At 57.1% G+C, this 15,878-nt stretch overlaps 7 protein-coding genes across 7 annotated transcripts; 3 read left to right on the forward strand and 4 right to left on the reverse strand.

The window, feature by feature from the left end:
* The first annotated feature begins 1,885 nt into the window (after positions 1-1,885).
* POSPLADRAFT_1040485 (hypothetical protein) lies at positions 1,886-2,605 on the forward strand. Its single transcript, XM_024477752.1, has one exon. The coding sequence runs from the start codon at positions 1,927-1,929 to the stop codon at positions 2,392-2,394; it is 468 nt and encodes a 155-aa protein (XP_024336986.1). The 5' UTR covers positions 1,886-1,926; the 3' UTR covers positions 2,395-2,605.
* A 271-nt stretch (positions 2,606-2,876) lies between these two features.
* Positions 2,877-4,253, forward strand: POSPLADRAFT_1171192 (hypothetical protein). The gene is made up of 6 exons (XM_024488120.1): positions 2,877-3,027; positions 3,073-3,152; positions 3,210-3,594; positions 3,654-3,710; positions 3,765-3,991; positions 4,044-4,253. The coding sequence occupies exons 1-6, from the start codon at positions 2,898-2,900 to the stop codon at positions 4,206-4,208; spliced, it is 1,044 nt and encodes a 347-aa protein (XP_024336987.1). The 5' UTR covers positions 2,877-2,897; the 3' UTR covers positions 4,209-4,253.
* Positions 4,254-4,700: 447 nt separating this feature from the next.
* On the reverse strand, positions 4,701-7,744 carry POSPLADRAFT_1182642 (hypothetical protein; the record flags this gene model as incomplete). The annotated part of the gene is made up of 6 exons (XM_024488939.1): positions 4,701-5,833; positions 5,883-6,216; positions 6,273-6,670; positions 6,855-6,924; positions 7,045-7,176; positions 7,227-7,744. 6 exons carry the CDS (start codon positions 7,742-7,744, stop codon positions 5,192-5,194), a joined length of 2,094 nt encoding a protein of 697 aa, XP_024336988.1. The 3' UTR covers positions 4,701-5,191.
* Positions 7,745-8,731: 987 nt separating this feature from the next.
* POSPLADRAFT_1148491 (hypothetical protein) lies at positions 8,732-9,172 on the reverse strand (the record flags this gene model as incomplete). The annotated part of the gene is made up of 1 exon (XM_024486185.1): positions 8,732-9,172. The coding sequence occupies one exon, from the start codon at positions 9,170-9,172 to the stop codon at positions 8,732-8,734; it is 441 nt and encodes a 146-aa protein (XP_024336989.1).
* Positions 9,173-9,369: 197 nt separating this feature from the next.
* Positions 9,370-12,264, reverse strand: POSPLADRAFT_1148543 (hypothetical protein; the record flags this gene model as incomplete). The annotated part of the gene is made up of 7 exons (XM_024486193.1): positions 9,370-9,777; positions 9,836-10,862; positions 10,922-11,109; positions 11,166-11,267; positions 11,317-11,576; positions 11,628-12,125; positions 12,177-12,264. 7 exons carry the CDS (start codon positions 12,262-12,264, stop codon positions 9,370-9,372), a joined length of 2,571 nt encoding a protein of 856 aa, XP_024336990.1.
* Positions 12,265-12,782: 518 nt separating this feature from the next.
* Positions 12,783-13,449, reverse strand: POSPLADRAFT_1047662 (hypothetical protein; the record flags this gene model as incomplete). The annotated part of the gene is made up of 5 exons (XM_024479337.1): positions 12,783-12,811; positions 12,865-12,952; positions 13,007-13,073; positions 13,126-13,325; positions 13,387-13,449. The coding sequence occupies 5 exons, from the start codon at positions 13,447-13,449 to the stop codon at positions 12,783-12,785; spliced, it is 447 nt and encodes a 148-aa protein (XP_024336991.1).
* Positions 13,450-13,872: 423 nt separating this feature from the next.
* On the forward strand, positions 13,873-14,494 carry POSPLADRAFT_1047663 (hypothetical protein; the record flags this gene model as incomplete). The annotated part of the gene is made up of 4 exons (XM_024479338.1): positions 13,873-14,049; positions 14,114-14,227; positions 14,289-14,464; positions 14,491-14,494. The coding sequence occupies 4 exons, from the start codon at positions 13,873-13,875 to the stop codon at positions 14,492-14,494; spliced, it is 471 nt and encodes a 156-aa protein (XP_024336992.1).
* Between the last annotated feature and the right edge of the window lie 1,384 nt (positions 14,495-15,878).

The following is a 15,878-nucleotide window of genomic DNA, read 5'->3' on the forward strand; positions in this document are numbered from 1 at the left end:
GGAAATTGCAATTTCTCAAGCAGCGATTAGAGAGGGCACTTCGACTGCCGCACCGGATTATCAGGATGGATACTTTAGTATGTCCCAGGCCCATATTCCGCAGCAGAAACCCCCGGCGCATCGTCATCCCCATGCTGGTCAGGTCCCTCGGCCTCAATCATATTACCCTCCGCGGGGCTCATCGTTCGAGGGCCAGTATCCAGGTCTTGGGTACGCATCACCATCAACTCCTTACGGACCGCAGCCTGCTATCGCGGGCCCCAGCTCGGGCGATTACTTCTCTCACCAACATACCTTCTCATTTCCCGAGCCTGTAGTCGCACCTCGACTGATCCAGACGCATTCCGCACCCGCCCCTCCTCTGCCCCGCAAACCATCGTTCGATCGACCTCCCGTTCCACAGAGACCCGCATATTCCTTTCCAGAGCCCTCTCGTGAGCCCAGCTATCACGCCCGACAATCTCAAGCCTATGCACCTCACCCTCCGCCGGCCGTCCGGAAACCCTCCTTGCCTCCAAAACCGCCAGCCTGGGGGAATCCATCGCAGGAGCCAGCGCCACAGAGACAGCATACGGGAGGCAGTCAAGATGAGGATCTTGCCCGAAAACTGGAGGGATCTCTCGGACTGATGAGCGATCCGACACATTCACACCGTTCGCATTTGGAACCCCAACAACTCGCCCCAACCCAAGGCGTAGATGGGAGGGTATCCCCTGCAGCACAAGGTTCACGCTTGACCTCCCCTTGGTCACCTAGCTCATCCCCAGTGGAAAGGCCGAGGCTATCTCCCAGAGCATCGTTCATGACCCCTGCATCCTCATCGCCCCGCGATCCGTCCGACTCGGCTGGTGTTGATCATGTTCTGCACATACGCAACACCTCGCCAGAGTTCGCCTTGCCAGAGGAGGAGCGCCCCCACAGAAGACACAGGCACTCACATTCCGCCGCGCACTCTCCTACGTATGTGCAACCAAATCAAATCATTCCCCCACCGCTCCATCCATCCTCGAGGAGCCATCGGCATACGCAGTCTCACCAACATGGTTCTGCGACCCCGCCACAGCTCTTCGTCCCGCCGCAACCACCAGTGCATCCATCGCGGTCGAGCACTTACCTCGACCATTCTAAGTACATTCCCATAACGCAAAATGCCTCTGTAGATACCCTCCCTCCCTACGAATACGATGAACACGTGGCGGGTCAGTCCGAGGCACACGGATATCCCGTTGAGAAGACCGGCGCACACCATGCACTCGACGCGAAGAATGGCCGCACCGAACAGACCCCGCCCACCAGTTTAGTGCCATCGGACGCCCTGACATCCAGCCCAACTGAGGCCGAGTTTCCATCCGACGGACAGGATGTCCCGCACACGCCGGCAGACAGTGTGCAGACCCTCCGTGCGTCGTGCCGTTTACATCGCCGTCTTGGCCACCTCCTAACTTATTTGTGGCGTCTCCAGCGGCGGATGCATCTTCACCGCTCATGGTAGGCACAAGCCAACAACACGTTCCGCAGGAGCTCCTTTCAGGCGTATGTGCGTTGCGAGTTTCCCCGCCTCACCGATCAAGTTGACTCATGTGCGCTGGCCTTAGCGATGGGTTTCGGCGTGCCTAGTATCACTGGCTCCCGGCAACCGATGCCGGAGCCACTGCCGAACGTGATCTCTCTGCCATACGAGCACTCTCCGTTCCATATACGGGGGCTGAATTGGCGGAGCCTGCTCAAACTCATGGCGAGGTTGAGCAATACGCGCATAGAGCCATCTGTGGACGCGATTGCCAAGGTCAAGACTGGGATGAGGCTGCGCGTAGTTGTGTCCTTCGTGAAGGTGTGTTTTTCCTGGACAGTTCGAGCACAGTTGATAATCATCCCTGTGCGGTCTAGGTGCATCACTCCTCGCCTTCCTGGAACACTGTCCTGTACATGACGATTGATCGCCCGGTTCCTAATGGACCGAGTGCATCGAAATTCCGTAACGGCGACACCTGTGTTCTTCCGTACTCATACCTGCTGTCAGCGCCGCCTGCAGTGCTACGGGACGGCGCGGACGCGGCGATGTCCAAGTTCTACACTATCCCGAGCACGCCGGGCAACCTATACCCCTTGCTGCCGATTACGTTTCCCGACCTCGCGATGTACCTCGCGTCCGCGCTCGACGTCTCGAGGAACGGCGTCAACGACGGCCAGAACTACCACGGACTGAATAGGCTCGCGAAAGTGGTCGACACCTTGTATCCCGAGGAACGCAGGAGATTAAGCGATGATGACAGGGTGGGCATGAGGCAGAAACTCAAGAACCTCGTCGGCTTCGGATCGAAATCCTCGAGGGACGTCAACGCGGAGACGTACGACCTGGTTACCCCATTTGTGCCGGATGATTTTGGTCGATGACAGGACTCGTTTCATCCGGCGTGATTTCCAATCGTTCAGAACTCATCATTCTCTATTCGTCGAGTAGGTTCAGTCACTGACAAATGTATGCGCTTATATTCGTCCGCGGTGTTGTATCGTGGTAGCGGGCCCACGCCGATGTACTGTCGTACAACTTCTCTGCATACCCCGCTGTAATTACTGTAGAAGTAAATGTGCGATTATTCCGCGGATAGTCAACATTTCAAGGGGTGTACGAGAGACGATATCGCCGATGTACGTCGGGAAGAAGGCGCTAATGGCCGGCGGCTGGGAAGCTGCGGACAGACTGCGGCAAAGCATCTTATCAGATAACATGACAGGCACATGCGATCATGCCGGGCAGCCACCCGTTTGCGAATGCCGTCTGTTATGTCGTCAAGTCTATTCTAGACTGACAAACCCCTGCAATATAAGAGGATGAGCTTCTGACCCACATACACTCATTAACCGTCCTTCAGTGTCCCCCTGTCCCCGAGCCCCCCATGTCCAGTCTCAGGAAACTCAAGGCATATGTGGTGGGCGGTGTCGGCGACCAATCCTCCGAGCTCAAGGCTGCCGCCGTCCCAGTGTCCGAGGCGGACTGTAGAGGTTGTGCCGACCCGTGCGACGAAGGTGAGCAACGAACGGCGACCTCGGTTCCCTGCTGACCGTGTCTAGGGCATGACGAATATCCATCAAGATTCGATGTAGACATGGAGACTCAAATGCTGGGCTCAATAAAGCCGTACTCCCGTCAGGTGCGTCATTGGGTCCCGGACCTAATGCTCCAAGTGTGCTCATATGTCCTTCTGAAGCTGGTGTTGTCGACTGGCAAGTCGGACTGGGAGAAGGACATAGCGGACGCAAGAGGCAGCCTCGCGGCGTATGTCGAGACAGTCCGAGGCGAGGTCCCAAAGACCAAATCCAAGAAGGCTCCCCGAAACGGCCCCGGCTCCGCACCGCCGGGCATATACGACTCCTCAGAGGCATCCAAAGTCACGATCCTGAACGGCAGCCATGTCACCGTCTGCGATGACACGGCGCGCGAGACAGTACTCGTGTTTCCGGACTACAAGGTGGTGACCGAAGTGGATAGATCGGAAGAGGGCGCAAGGAAGCTGCTGCAGTCACTCGGACACAGCGATTCTGGGGACTCGCTGAAGACGTGGGTGCTCCCGTACTCGTGCGTTATCCTGCTCTGTATGTGTTCTGCCATCCTCGGGGCACAAGCCAGGCACCTGTCTAAATACCGACTCCAGGTTCGCATAAGCGGAGGGACAAACGTTGCGCTATCGCCGCCCCAAAGCTTGAGAAAGGTATGCCCCTAGAACACGACCCTGCATGCCTGAGCTCATGCCGATCCTTTCCAGCCCTCACGGGAGCTCTCGAGCGCGAAGGCTGGGAAGTGCACACACAAGTAGAGGATCCTTCCCTCCTGGGACCCCCGCTAGAAGAAGTCTCAGGCACAGAGCAAGATAAGGAAGCAGAGGTTCTCCGCCGCCTCAAGAGTGTCGACCCCAAGAATGCTGAAACCAAGCGCGCGCTCATCGTCCGCAACTCGCACATGGGTGGACATAAGTTTGCTGGGAATGTTATTGTGAGTTTCCTGGATGTGCTGCCATTGCCCATGCTGACATCTATCTGTGCAGATCAACACGCCTCAAGGAGCGACAATTTGGTACGGCCGAGTCACGCCTCATGAGGTCGATGCCATCGTTAAGGAGACCGTCATCGAGGGAAAGGTTCTTTCTCCCCTTCTGCGCGGAGGCCTCAACCTCGCCCGACCTGGACGGGCGAGTCTTCACGACTGGTAGTATTTACCGTAGAGACCACTTTTATGCAGGCTGAGATTGGATTGCAAGACCCGATAACTGAGTGACATCGCCCGCTATGACATGAGCGCGACGCTGAGGCACCCTCGCGCCCTACCATCGTTTCTGAAGCTTAATCCAATCCGACTCCGCATTGGGGGGGCAGGGGCCCCGAGGGGAAGTGCAATAGGCGGCCCACCCGACCTCGCCTTCGAGAAACTGAAGCGACGTGCCGCGTGCGAGGAACGTTCGTGTTTAAGTCGACACGGGGTGCGCACCTTTAAATTCTTGTCTGTCCGAAACTGTAGGACAAAAATACCATGCGGCGATGCGATGGGCATTTCCGTACGAGGGCGCAGAGCAGTGTTAAGAGCTATTGGAGGCTCGTTCGCACTCTACGTATGCCTAAGCTTACGGTATGGAATATAATATAATGACCCGCGGGAGTTTTTTAAGAAAGACACCGTCGAGCTGCGCACTGCGGGCCGCGGTGAATGATATACCTCAAAATTCCGAATTTCATATTACACTATCATATGGGGAGGCAGGTAGAATACACATTGAGAAACCCATAGACGCATCGACTTAGCGATTGTAAACGGTGCACCGAATACTGCATGCACACACTGCGCGCCCTCTACTTCCGTATGATGCACCCTCGAAGACCCAAATGTCTAGCGAGCACTGAGAGGCCGGTTCGTGACTGACTGTTAAAAGAGGAGAAAAAAGCATATGAAGCGTTGGAGAATGTGGGAGGGTGTGGGCCATAAAATGCAGTAAAAGCCGGCAGTCCGGTCCATATTGTATGTCTCTCTGATGAGTTGCAGTATATGCGGAAATTTGAGATTGGTGATTGACGGCGTCAAGGAGCAGGAGCAGTCGGCGAGCCGGACGAAATAAATAATGATGGGTGTTGCGAGTGTGAGGCCCGGGGGTGATGGGTGTGTTGGACGATGATGGTAAGCAGCAGTAGCGAGCAGGAGCATTCACATGGAAAGATCTTCATCGAAGCCGTCGACGTGACCGTTTCCTCTGTGCGCGTACCGACCCACAGGCGTCTCGTCCAGCTCGTCGTCCGTGACATCTACCTCGCTCGTCGGGGTCACCGCATCCTCCTCCACCGGCCGCCCCGCCTCCGCGAGCATGCCCACCGCGGCAGGCATGACAGACTCGCCGTGGTACGTGAACCCGCGGAAGTTCTCCTGCACGCTGTTCGTCAGGGGGCTCTCTGCGACGTTGCGCTTCTTCTTTTTCTTCGGCGCGATCTGGATCCCCGCAGGCGCCGGCGGCGTGGGGAGCGTGCCCATGGGCTTGTCGCTGCCCAGGGGCCCGTTGGGCGTGTGCAGGGAGCCGACTATCGCGCTCGACGTGCGCGCGACCCAGTCCTCCGACGGGTCCTCCTCGTCAAGGTCCATGTCATCCAGCCCGGCCTCACGCATGTCCGCGGAGGTGAACTCCGGGTCGAAGTTCGCCACGGACTCGTCGGACTCAACACTGGGCTTGAACGGGGGCGTAACTTGCTTGCGCGCGAGTGCGTCCCAGTCGATCGTCTTGAAGAAGGGATGCGCCTTGAGTTCCGCGGCATCTCGTTGCGCACCTAATCGGTGCTTGGGATTCCTGTTCAGGAGCTGGGCAATGATCAGCGTTGATGATCGTGGGATTGACGAATAGACTTACCCCCTTAACAAACTGCTTCCCATCCTCACAGATGACACCCTTGGGGAATTTAATTTTCCCGAAGCAGATGTTCTTGTACATTTGCTGTGTATCCTCCGCGTAGAATGGACTCCAGCCACAACACATCTCAAACAGTAGTACACCTAGACTCCAGAAGTCGACCAGCTTTGAGTATCCATGCTCGTCTAGAAGAACTTCCGGTGCAAGGTATTCCGTAGTACCACAGAACGTGTTTGTCAACTCGTCTGACCGGAGATCTGGCTTCGAGAGCCCAAAGTCACAAAGAGCGACGTGACCTGTCGCATCGAGCAAGATGTTTTCTGGCTTGAGATCCCTGTCACAAGATCGGTCGACGGTCCTAGACATACAGTAGCTGCAAGGAGAACATACCGATATACAATATCATACTTGTGTAGATGTTCGAGGGCCAAGATCAACTCGGCAACATAGAACCTAGCCCGTTCTTCGCTGAACCGAGTTTCCCTTTGCAGGTGCCAGAAGAGTTCACCGCCACTCTTGAAGTCCGTGACCAGATACAAGTCCGTGTCCGTTTGGAAGCTAAACTTGAGACCAACGAGGAAAGGCGAGTCGAGCGAACGCTGGAGGATCTTACGTTCGCCAATCGTGTGCGCAACCTCCTTCTTCGCAATAATTTCGCGCTTCGAGAGGACCTTCATAGCATATATCCGCTTCGTGTCCTTCTTGCGCACCTGGAACACGCGGCCGAACGTGCCGCGGCCGATGAGCTTGAGGAATTCGAAGTCGCGGGGCATGAGCGCGCGCTTGGTCTGTCGCGTGTCACGGGTCACATGGGCGCGACAAACGAGATCGCGGCAGACGCGTGTACGTGATAAATGTGATGAGCGAAGACAAAATCGGGAGTGAGGTAAAGAAGCGTGTGGGGCAACGGTGGGGAAATACGCGAGGTGATGAGTGCCGTTACGAGAGAGAGAGCGGATCACATGCGCGTACCTTGTTTGCTTCGAACGTGACCTGAACGCGCATCTCCCCGCTCACAGGCTCGTTCTCAAAAGGACGCAGTCTGATGCACGGTGCAGGCGCGCGTAGGGGATCGGTAATTCAATAGAAAAAAGGGTGGGGACATTCATCAGCCGCAGCTCGGAAGTCCGGGACCCGCGAAAAAATGGCGGACGCGACTCACTTGTACCAGTCATCGACGGTGTGCTCGTGCACGAGCACCGGCTTGATTTGCACCGTGCCCAGGAAACCTGGGTCGATAGCAGCTCGGTCGTACACGTTGATAGTGATGACTGACAGGTCCGATGTGACATCGCTGCCAGGGGTGAGCACATGCGCGCGTCGGGTACGGAGCACAGTACTCACAAGGATACCTCGTGTTTCCACACCGGGTTCGGGGCTGAGATCCGGGTCCCAAACAGCCCGGCTTTCAGCGCGCTGCTCGTGGACGACGGTGAGCTCGAGAGGCTGTTCTTCGCGCTGCCGTTCCGGCTGGCGGGGTTTGCCTTGTTCAGCGCACCAAGTGCACTGATCGCACTCGAGGAAGAGTTGCGGGAAAGATTAGTCGCAATGCCGCGGACCTCCTTGTCCATCTCGTCGGTAGGATCGCGGCTGACAAACTCGTTCTGCTCAAATTGCACCACGACGTACGGGCGCGAATTGGCAGAACGGACGTTCAGCCCGCGGGCCTGGATCAGCTTGACGTGTATCTGGCCCTTGGATGGCGTTGCGGAGTTGGTAGATGCAGGCGTGCCATTGGCGGTTTGCTGAAGGGAACCGTTGGTGCCGTTCGAGACCGACGAGGATGCAGAGGATACGGGCGAGGGCTGAGCGGGTGGTTGGCGGCTAAGACCGGCACGTTTCGGAGGTGGGGGTTGCTGCATATTGAAGACAGGAGCATGAAGCGAAAGGCTCGTGGTAGGCAGCGCAGCGGGAAGTGTGCTGCCGGAGGGGGAGAGGGGAGCAGGAGATGGCTGTGGTTCAGGCGGGTTCAAGCGTTGGTCGGGACGAGAGACGGAAGGAGACAGGGCGTGCTGGTGGGTGCTGAGGAGGTGGTGGTGATAGCTGGGGACAGAAGGGGAAGGGAGAGGATGAACGTGCAGGGAGCTGCTCTGCAGCTGGTGCTGGATGCCCTCCTCGAAGGGGTTCCGGCGCTCCCTGCCATCTGGGCCCGCTTTGGGCGTGAGATCGGCAGGGCTAGACGGCCAAAACTTGAGCATCTTGTGGGCAGAAGCACGAAATAGTCCTGGGAGGTTGAGCGATGGCGGGTTGGCGCAGAACGCTGTAGCAGACGGTGGCGGCGAGGAAACAGACGGCGAGCACGATAGTTTGAGGCCGTCATCTGCAGGCTCGGCCGTGGGCGAGGGGTCTCCACTTTCCATCAGGGCTACACCACTGCGACGCCGAGGCACTTCCTGCCCTCCTCCGCAGCCTATGTGCAACCAGCCCCCCAGTTCTTTTTGGTCCGACAATTATCTCCCCGGACACGCGTGTCTAGATCCCCACCCTCTCTGATCTCCCCGCAAATCTCTCCTATATCGTCGCTGGTCTAGGCTCGTCCGCTGTCTACCGCCGCACCCACCGCACCCTCCGCACTCTTTTCCTCGCCCGCCCCTGCCTCCATTTCGTTCACCCGCACCGCCGCCCGCTCCCGCAGATTACCCTGGCTCCACCGCAGGCCCCGAAGCACCGCCCCTATACTCACTCCCAACACCAGCGCACGGCGCGCTGCTTTCCATGGCAGTCGGTCTATTCCAGGCCCGGTCAGCACCAGCCGCATAGAGAAGTGTGCACAGGGAATACAGGTGAGGACAAATTTCCACGCAGAACATTTGCCAGTCCGCAGCGCACAAAAAGGCGCGAATTGCAAATCAGGATGGCGAAATGGAAGCCGACTCACATATGCCCGAGAACACGCCTGCGGTCCCCAATCCCGCCGCGACCTCGCTCGCCTCAGTCCATGGCTCGCCCAGCCGTGAGCACCCCTCCTCGATGGCGACCCATATAGCCGCTGTTGCACCCAGCTTGCACGCCTCCTTCCCCGCCTCCTTCAGCCCGCTCATCAGCACGCGATAATTCTTCGTCTTGTTGTAAAAGTACCACCCCTGCACCGTCGTCGGCGGCCGGTGTGCATTCTCAGCCAGGAATTGCAGCGACGCCGTGCGCGCACCACGCCGGAGGCCGATCATCGTGCCTACTAGGACGGCTGCCCCAGGGAGGAGGTAAGAGCGTGGCTGGATAGTTACATGGATGGCTGGCTTTTTCGGCGTGTCCGCCTCATTGGTGGTCGCATCGTTCGGTGTGTACGACATCAGCTCGATGGCGAGTGTCTTGTCCGAGCGCTATTATCGCGTCCTTGCAGCCACTGCCCACGTGGGCTTCCTTAAGAGGCATGCATACATACCACAAAAGGAAACAGTGGCGTTGCATCCTTCGGGCAAGCTTGTCCTTACGGCAAAGTAATACAGGTAGCAATAACATAGTATGTGACAAAATCATTCGTAAATAATCATGGGTGTCTCTGCGCTCTCTGCATCACAAGCAAATTTCCCCGGACGTTGTCGACCACGAATGCGGCAGCCGCATCGCCCATCGTCTTCGACAATTCAATGTTGAAAGACACCCCGCGCTCCGTACAGAGCTCACGAACTTCCGCGTTCTGCAGACCTTGCGACGTGCGCCGGGAGCGTCCCGCCACAACGAGCAGTTGCACGTCCGCTTGCGCGACCTCCCTCGCCGCCTGCAGGACCTCATGCAAGGGTCGCTCCGCATACAGCTCCTTCAGTGACATGCGTGCCGCAGCCCCAGCTTCTTCTGTCGAAGAGACGTACTGGCCCCAGAGCAGATCATCCGCTGTGTCAGATTCCAATCGTGTCTGCGTGCTGTCGGCTGCGTACACCGTATCGGGATACGGTGTCTGCGAGATTGGACGTTCATCAGTCAAATTATGGGGAAAAGGGGAGGCTGGAACTCACATAAGCTAAAGTAGGGATTGCAGAGTCTATGTCTGCGCCCTTCGGGGAGTCTTCGGCCGTGCTGTACGGCGTGAGCTTCGCCATCGCGCCGAGCTTGACACGGAGCACTGTCGCAGTGACGTCCGGCCTCATGCACAGCTGCGCCACGAATGTCAGTGCCAGGCGGTCGTCTGCGCCACCAAAGAAGGGAAGGAAGACGTGCTGACGTCCGCCGACCGGCTGCAGCGAACTTCTGTCGACAAAGAGTGCAACGTCTATCGGCGACTCGATAAACAGCTTCCGGATGACGTTCGAGGACATCTGGAAGAGGCCGTCCAGCGCGCTGTCCGCAGAAGCGGAGCTTGCGGACGTTATCACTTCAGCATTGTCCGACGCTGCCCCGCTGGAGGACGGCGCAATGGTCCAGGGGAGGACGATCATCTGCGATGCGGTCTCGCGAGCATAGTTGATGATGTGCGCCGAGTAGTCCTCCGGGCTGAGCACAGACAATGCGCTCGACACGGCAATGCGATTGAGGTGCCCGAAGGTACCGAAGACGCTGAGGATGGTGTCGCTCCGGATAAGGCTCTCCGTCTCGTGCGACTTGAACACCGCGGATGTTCTGTCAGAGAGGGGGATGAGCCGGAGAGCGTTGACGGAGACTTGGCCGCCGCGGTAGACGGTCAAACTGGTCTCGTTGTCGGCCAGCTTCGGCGACTCGCAGGGTGTGGTGGGCTCTGGGCTATGCAGCAAGTGCGCTAGGGTCATGGCAGCGGGCAGCTGCTCAACCCTATCAAGGGCCACGGTGAACCTGGTCTTCAGGCCATCAGGCGCAACATCGTGGTGGCCACTCTCGTGGTGCGCCTTCTTCATCCCGGTATTGGCTGGATTGTAAACGCGCACGTGGAACCTCTCCGGGTAGAACATCAGCACGAGCGGGGTGGTGACGAACGTGGTGACGAGGGCATGCAGCACGAACATGGAGAACACGCGAGTGTTGAGGATCCCGGCCTGGAGGCCAATGTTCAGCGCGATCAGTTCCACCAGGCTGGCAGCAGATCCACCACGTTAGCCGTGCATGACTAAACGGGACCAAAGAGGACATACCCCTTACATGCCATCAGTGAGCCGATGGCGCCTGATTCTCTGAGGCTGAAACCAGTGAGCCTCGCGGAGATGGAACAACCCAAGAATTTGGAGAAGAACGAGACAACGCAAATGAGGATGGTGTAGCCCCAAGTGATACCGTTGTTCAATAAGCCCAGGTTGGTTCGCAGGCCAGATAAGGCGAAATACTGCCGATATGACGAATGAGATTGGTGTGCTCGTCAGTGAAAGGTATGTAGCCTACCAGAGGAAGAAGCAGAACCGAGACCAGATCTTCCACCTTCTCAACGAGGGCGATAGCGTAGCCATTATCGTGAGGTATGATGAGACCAGCTAGGAAGCCGCCCTGCATGCTATGTATCAGCAAGGGTAATCCGACGGACAACGAGACTTACGAAGATGGGATGAATTCCGATAATATCAGTGTAGAAAGCGGATATGAAGATGATGACCACTGTCACCGTCATCATGAGCAATGAAGGCTGGCCAGTCTCCAGGCTTCCGGTGCGCCGGGCAAGCCAGCGATAACCCCACCGGACAGGAATGGTCAGGAACAAGATATATGCCACAGCAGCCAGTAATATCCAGAGTGCTGTGATTCCCTTGGAGGAATTGACGAGGGCCACGGTCAGTGCAAGGAGCACCCAGCCAATGACTACATGGCCGCGTCAATCAGCGGAAGGTTGGCATCCTTGAGCGCACTTACTATCGTTTCCGACACCCGCGGCAAGTACCACCACACCGACGGTTGTGTCCACGAGTTTCAGTTCCGTGAGGATACGGCATAGAACAGGGAATGCTGTGATTCCCACCGCGACGGCCACGAACAAGATGAAATAGCCGAAGTTGACGGATTGGTCGATGAAGTTGTGGTATATCGGCACGGCCAGTGCTGCGCCCAAGCCCAGGGGAACAATGAGACCTGCAAGGGATATCGCGATAGACGCCCTGGCATTCCGACGCATTACACGGACGTCGATTTCCAGTCCCACGAGGAAGAGAAACAGAATAAGGCCAATGTCGGCCGTGAGCGTCAAGATGGCGATGGAGGCGTTGTTGGGGAACACAGTGTTTGAAAATCCTGGAATGCGCCCCATAACAGACGGGCCTAACAGGACACCACCAATCACCTCTGAGATGACGCGAGGCTGCCGTATGCGTCCCAGAATCAACGCCAGTAACTGGGTCATGCCAATAATAACGACTGCAAAACCTCGTATTCAGTTTACCGGCGAACCAGCACTGCACAACGCACCGACTTGAATCACCCATAGGGGGAAAGGATCGCTGGCATTATACGTTGACGGATTCAACCCATTAAATATGCTAGGCTGCTTGCTCATGAATAGGAGGAATCTCTTCGAGCAGGGAAAACGTACTGATGACGCTGAGGCCCGCTTCGCTAATTCCACGACATCGCCCACATCTCTAGTCAGGAAGCCCATTGTTGACCGCAGATGGGAGACTCGCTGTGTGAGAGCCCCACGATCAGGGGGTTCAGTGAGTGCGGAAGCAGATAAAGCTTAAGGCCCTCAGGCTAAATTTGTGCAACTTCCGTGTTAACGCGGACACAACTGTCTCACAGTCGGCTGAGACGCCATGATTGCAGATGCGGTAGTAGCGCGACTGCGGGCTGTGTCAGATACATACCAAATTCGGATAAGCCGAATGTTTCGGATCCTGGCCAGGAACAGAACATCTGGTATCCGCACCACTACTTGAGATAGAGTTTGGCAATTCGAAAGCAAGTGCATTCATAGCAGTAGAACAAGTATAGTAACGTACAGAGAGTGAGCAGCACCAGCCTTCAAATCCACTACACTTTTCTCATCAGGAGGATTGATCCAGGTACGAGTAGAGGTCATGAGTCGGAACTACATCCGCGACATCCTGAGGAATACGTCAGACTGAACTATAATGCGACAGATGAAAGATGTACACACCGCAATGCACACATTCTACGATCGTCCCCGCCCTCAGCTGGCCTTTAGGTACACGACAGATGCACGTTGATCCTTGATAGTTCATATCCTGACGCAGGCCCGGTTAGCACAGCTTATTGCGGAGAGCGCGGGTCATTCGCACCCTTGTCTGTATGCACCGAATACAACAGAGCTTCTCATATCCAGGTTTCTTCCACTTAGCAATGAGGCTACATGAAACACGATAAGAGCATGCACACTGCGAGCAGAGTAAGAACATACTTTGCATCTGCATATCCTTCTTTCAACAGCCAGTCATATAGCTCTTTGCTAATAGCATCGCGTTTGTAGTACAGCTCATAAATGTACCGTGAACGAGTGTGCGATATACGCATGATGGGCCAGAGGGATTCGGCCTTGCGCTTGCCTTCGTGGGATTCGTTCTCAGCGTCGCGCATTTTCTTCGCGTAGTCGTCGAGGATCTGCAGATAATTATGAGTTGTGTCAGGATGACTTGCGGCGGGCAGGAGTTGCCCTACGTACCGCTTCTATATCCTCGAACCCCTCAGGAGGCCTCTTAGTTCTGGTCGTCCGTATCTTCGGCATACCCGGGGGCTTTCAATGTCTGAATCGAAGGACTCTGGAGAGAAGGTGGTGGTTGTGGCGCGAGGTGGAAGGGGAAGGAGAGCGAAACGCGGTTTACGTAAGGCGCCTCGTTGAAGACGCGTTGAACGCGGCATAGACGCCGTCTCAGTCGCCTCCGTCCGTCCGCGACTCGCTCATAGAACGCTTGCCGCGGGAGTGCAGGCCTTGCATCCTTCTGCTGCTATATAGCGACTTCCCTCGTGCACTTGGGTGACTTTCTGCCTCTTAATACCAACAGCTCGACCACTTCAGGTATCGGTGGCCCATTCTGGGACAGCACTTACTGTTGTTTGGCCTGAAGTAGTTGAAAGTCCCAGCTCTTGTCCCCTGTGTCTCGCGGCTTGACATACTTTCTGAGCAACGCCTACGAGCTCATTCTCAATCATGCCTTTGATCGTCCCTGCTCTGCGTATGGCCTACGTCTTCATAAATGTATTCGACACATTCAAGACTCTAAGGCTGCCACCTCCTTCAAGCAAGAATAACGGCCAGCCAAGCGCACGCGCGATGAGCCAAAGAAAACGCGCGATGAAAGGTTGTATGTCTGTCTGGATCGTATGGGTAAGTGCTACCATTTCACGGCTCTTTGTTGGTGTGGCTACTGACGATATTCCCCCATCGGTAGGGCTGCTTCGCCGTGTACGAACGAACAGTCGATTCCATGGTCAGACTCTTTGTTCCCTTCTACGATGAGGTGAAATCCCTAGTCATCCTGTTCTTCCTCTTCACGAGGGCTCGTGTATGTACGCTTTACTATTTGTGGGCGAATCCTTATTCTAACGCGTGCATCATACTTTCAGGGGGCAGAGCCCATTTTTCTTCACGTGGTGCGGCCATTCATCAAGCCTTATGCTGCCACCCTCGACGCGTCACTGGAGTTCGCGTCTACCTTTGGCGACCTCTTCATCCTCTTCACTATGATCCCCGTCCATTTCGTCCTAAATCACTATAGACGATGGACTTCCTCGGGCGCAAAGTCAACACAGGCCAAGCAGTCGGCAGCTGAGACCCCCAAATCAACAAACGGATCTGGCAAAAGTGCCCAGCGTTCCAAGAGTGCTATGCCCGCTTTTGAGGTGGAACCCACCCGAAGCTCGCGCCTCAAGGGTGCCCGGTCCGATGCCACACGTGGCACCACATCGTCCAGAGGTAGGACTGCGCAGGATCCACCGGCCAGGCAGACGTTTGTACGCACGAAGTCAACTGGCATTCCCCGACCTGCGACAAGAGCATCCCGATCACGACCGCAAGCTGAAGACTCCGATGTTGCACCGCCGCCCTATGAAGTCTGGCATCCGCCCGCGTCTGCATATGAGGCTGATACGTCGACCAATCCTTCTGGGCTTCCAACGCCTCCGGCTGACAACCCTCCCCCATTCGAAGAGACTACGCCATCGCGACCTGCGGCAGCTGTAGATGACTGGAGGCAATATCCAGCATTCCCTTCTGCGTACCCCGCAACGCCGTTACCCGTCCCACCAAGACTACCTGCGCTTAACGTGAAGGCCTCCCTTGCCGATGTCCCCGAAGACTCTATGGATGACCAGTTACCGCCGGGGCTGCCGGGTCACACGACCTCCGAGATGCCAGAGGGTTTTCACGAGTCGCTCAAGTCGTCGCATGAGTTCCCGGACTCCGACTCTGCTGACGACTTGAGCGACGACGTGAACGGAACCCAGGAGGACAGTTTCGTTGCGGACGGTATGGACGTAGACGAAGAGGAGACGGGGGACGAAGACGAAGACGACATAGAAGAAGAGGATGACTTCGACGTGACGCTGCGCACCCCGCGCCACAAGAAACACCTCCGCGAAGCGGTGGCGGCCGCGCGTCCCCTGGCCTCTAACTCTTCGGAAAGCTTGGCGAGTAGGTCAACCAAACTGAGCACCACCGACTACGAGTCTTCGCTGCTCACACGGTCGAACTCAGTCGCCTCCACGACCCTGACGACCGACAGCGCGTCCGTCGCCGGGAAAAAACGACGGCTGCCTCGCACCGACTCCACGAAAAGCGGCGCCGCCATCGGCAACAAGGCCCACCGCATCCGTATCAAGCCGGCCGCGGACACAAAAGCCCTCGGGGCGCGTCCGTCCGCGGTGCAGCTCCAGTCACGCCTGCGCGCCGCGGCGCGCGAGCACCCGGACTCGTCGGCGAACGTGTCCGCGGACGAAGGCGAGGACGAGTCTGGCGGCTCCGGCAGCGATGGGAGCGGCGACCCGTCGGACGCCAAGCGGCGGCGGGTGCCGGGTGTCCCGGGCGACCGCCTGCCGCGCCCTGCGACGACCCGGGGGGACAGCAACCGGACGATCCGCGCGTCGAGCCGCAAAACGGTTGTGGACGCATCGACCATCCGGGCCCAGACGTCGCGGAGGCCGACTTCGCGGGCGCTC

This window comes from Postia placenta (genome assembly GCF_002117355.1).
Source record: "Postia placenta MAD-698-R-SB12 unplaced genomic scaffold POSPLAscaffold_10, whole genome shotgun sequence".
Taxonomy (NCBI): Eukaryota; Fungi; Basidiomycota; class Agaricomycetes; order Polyporales; family Adustoporiaceae; genus Rhodonia; species Rhodonia placenta.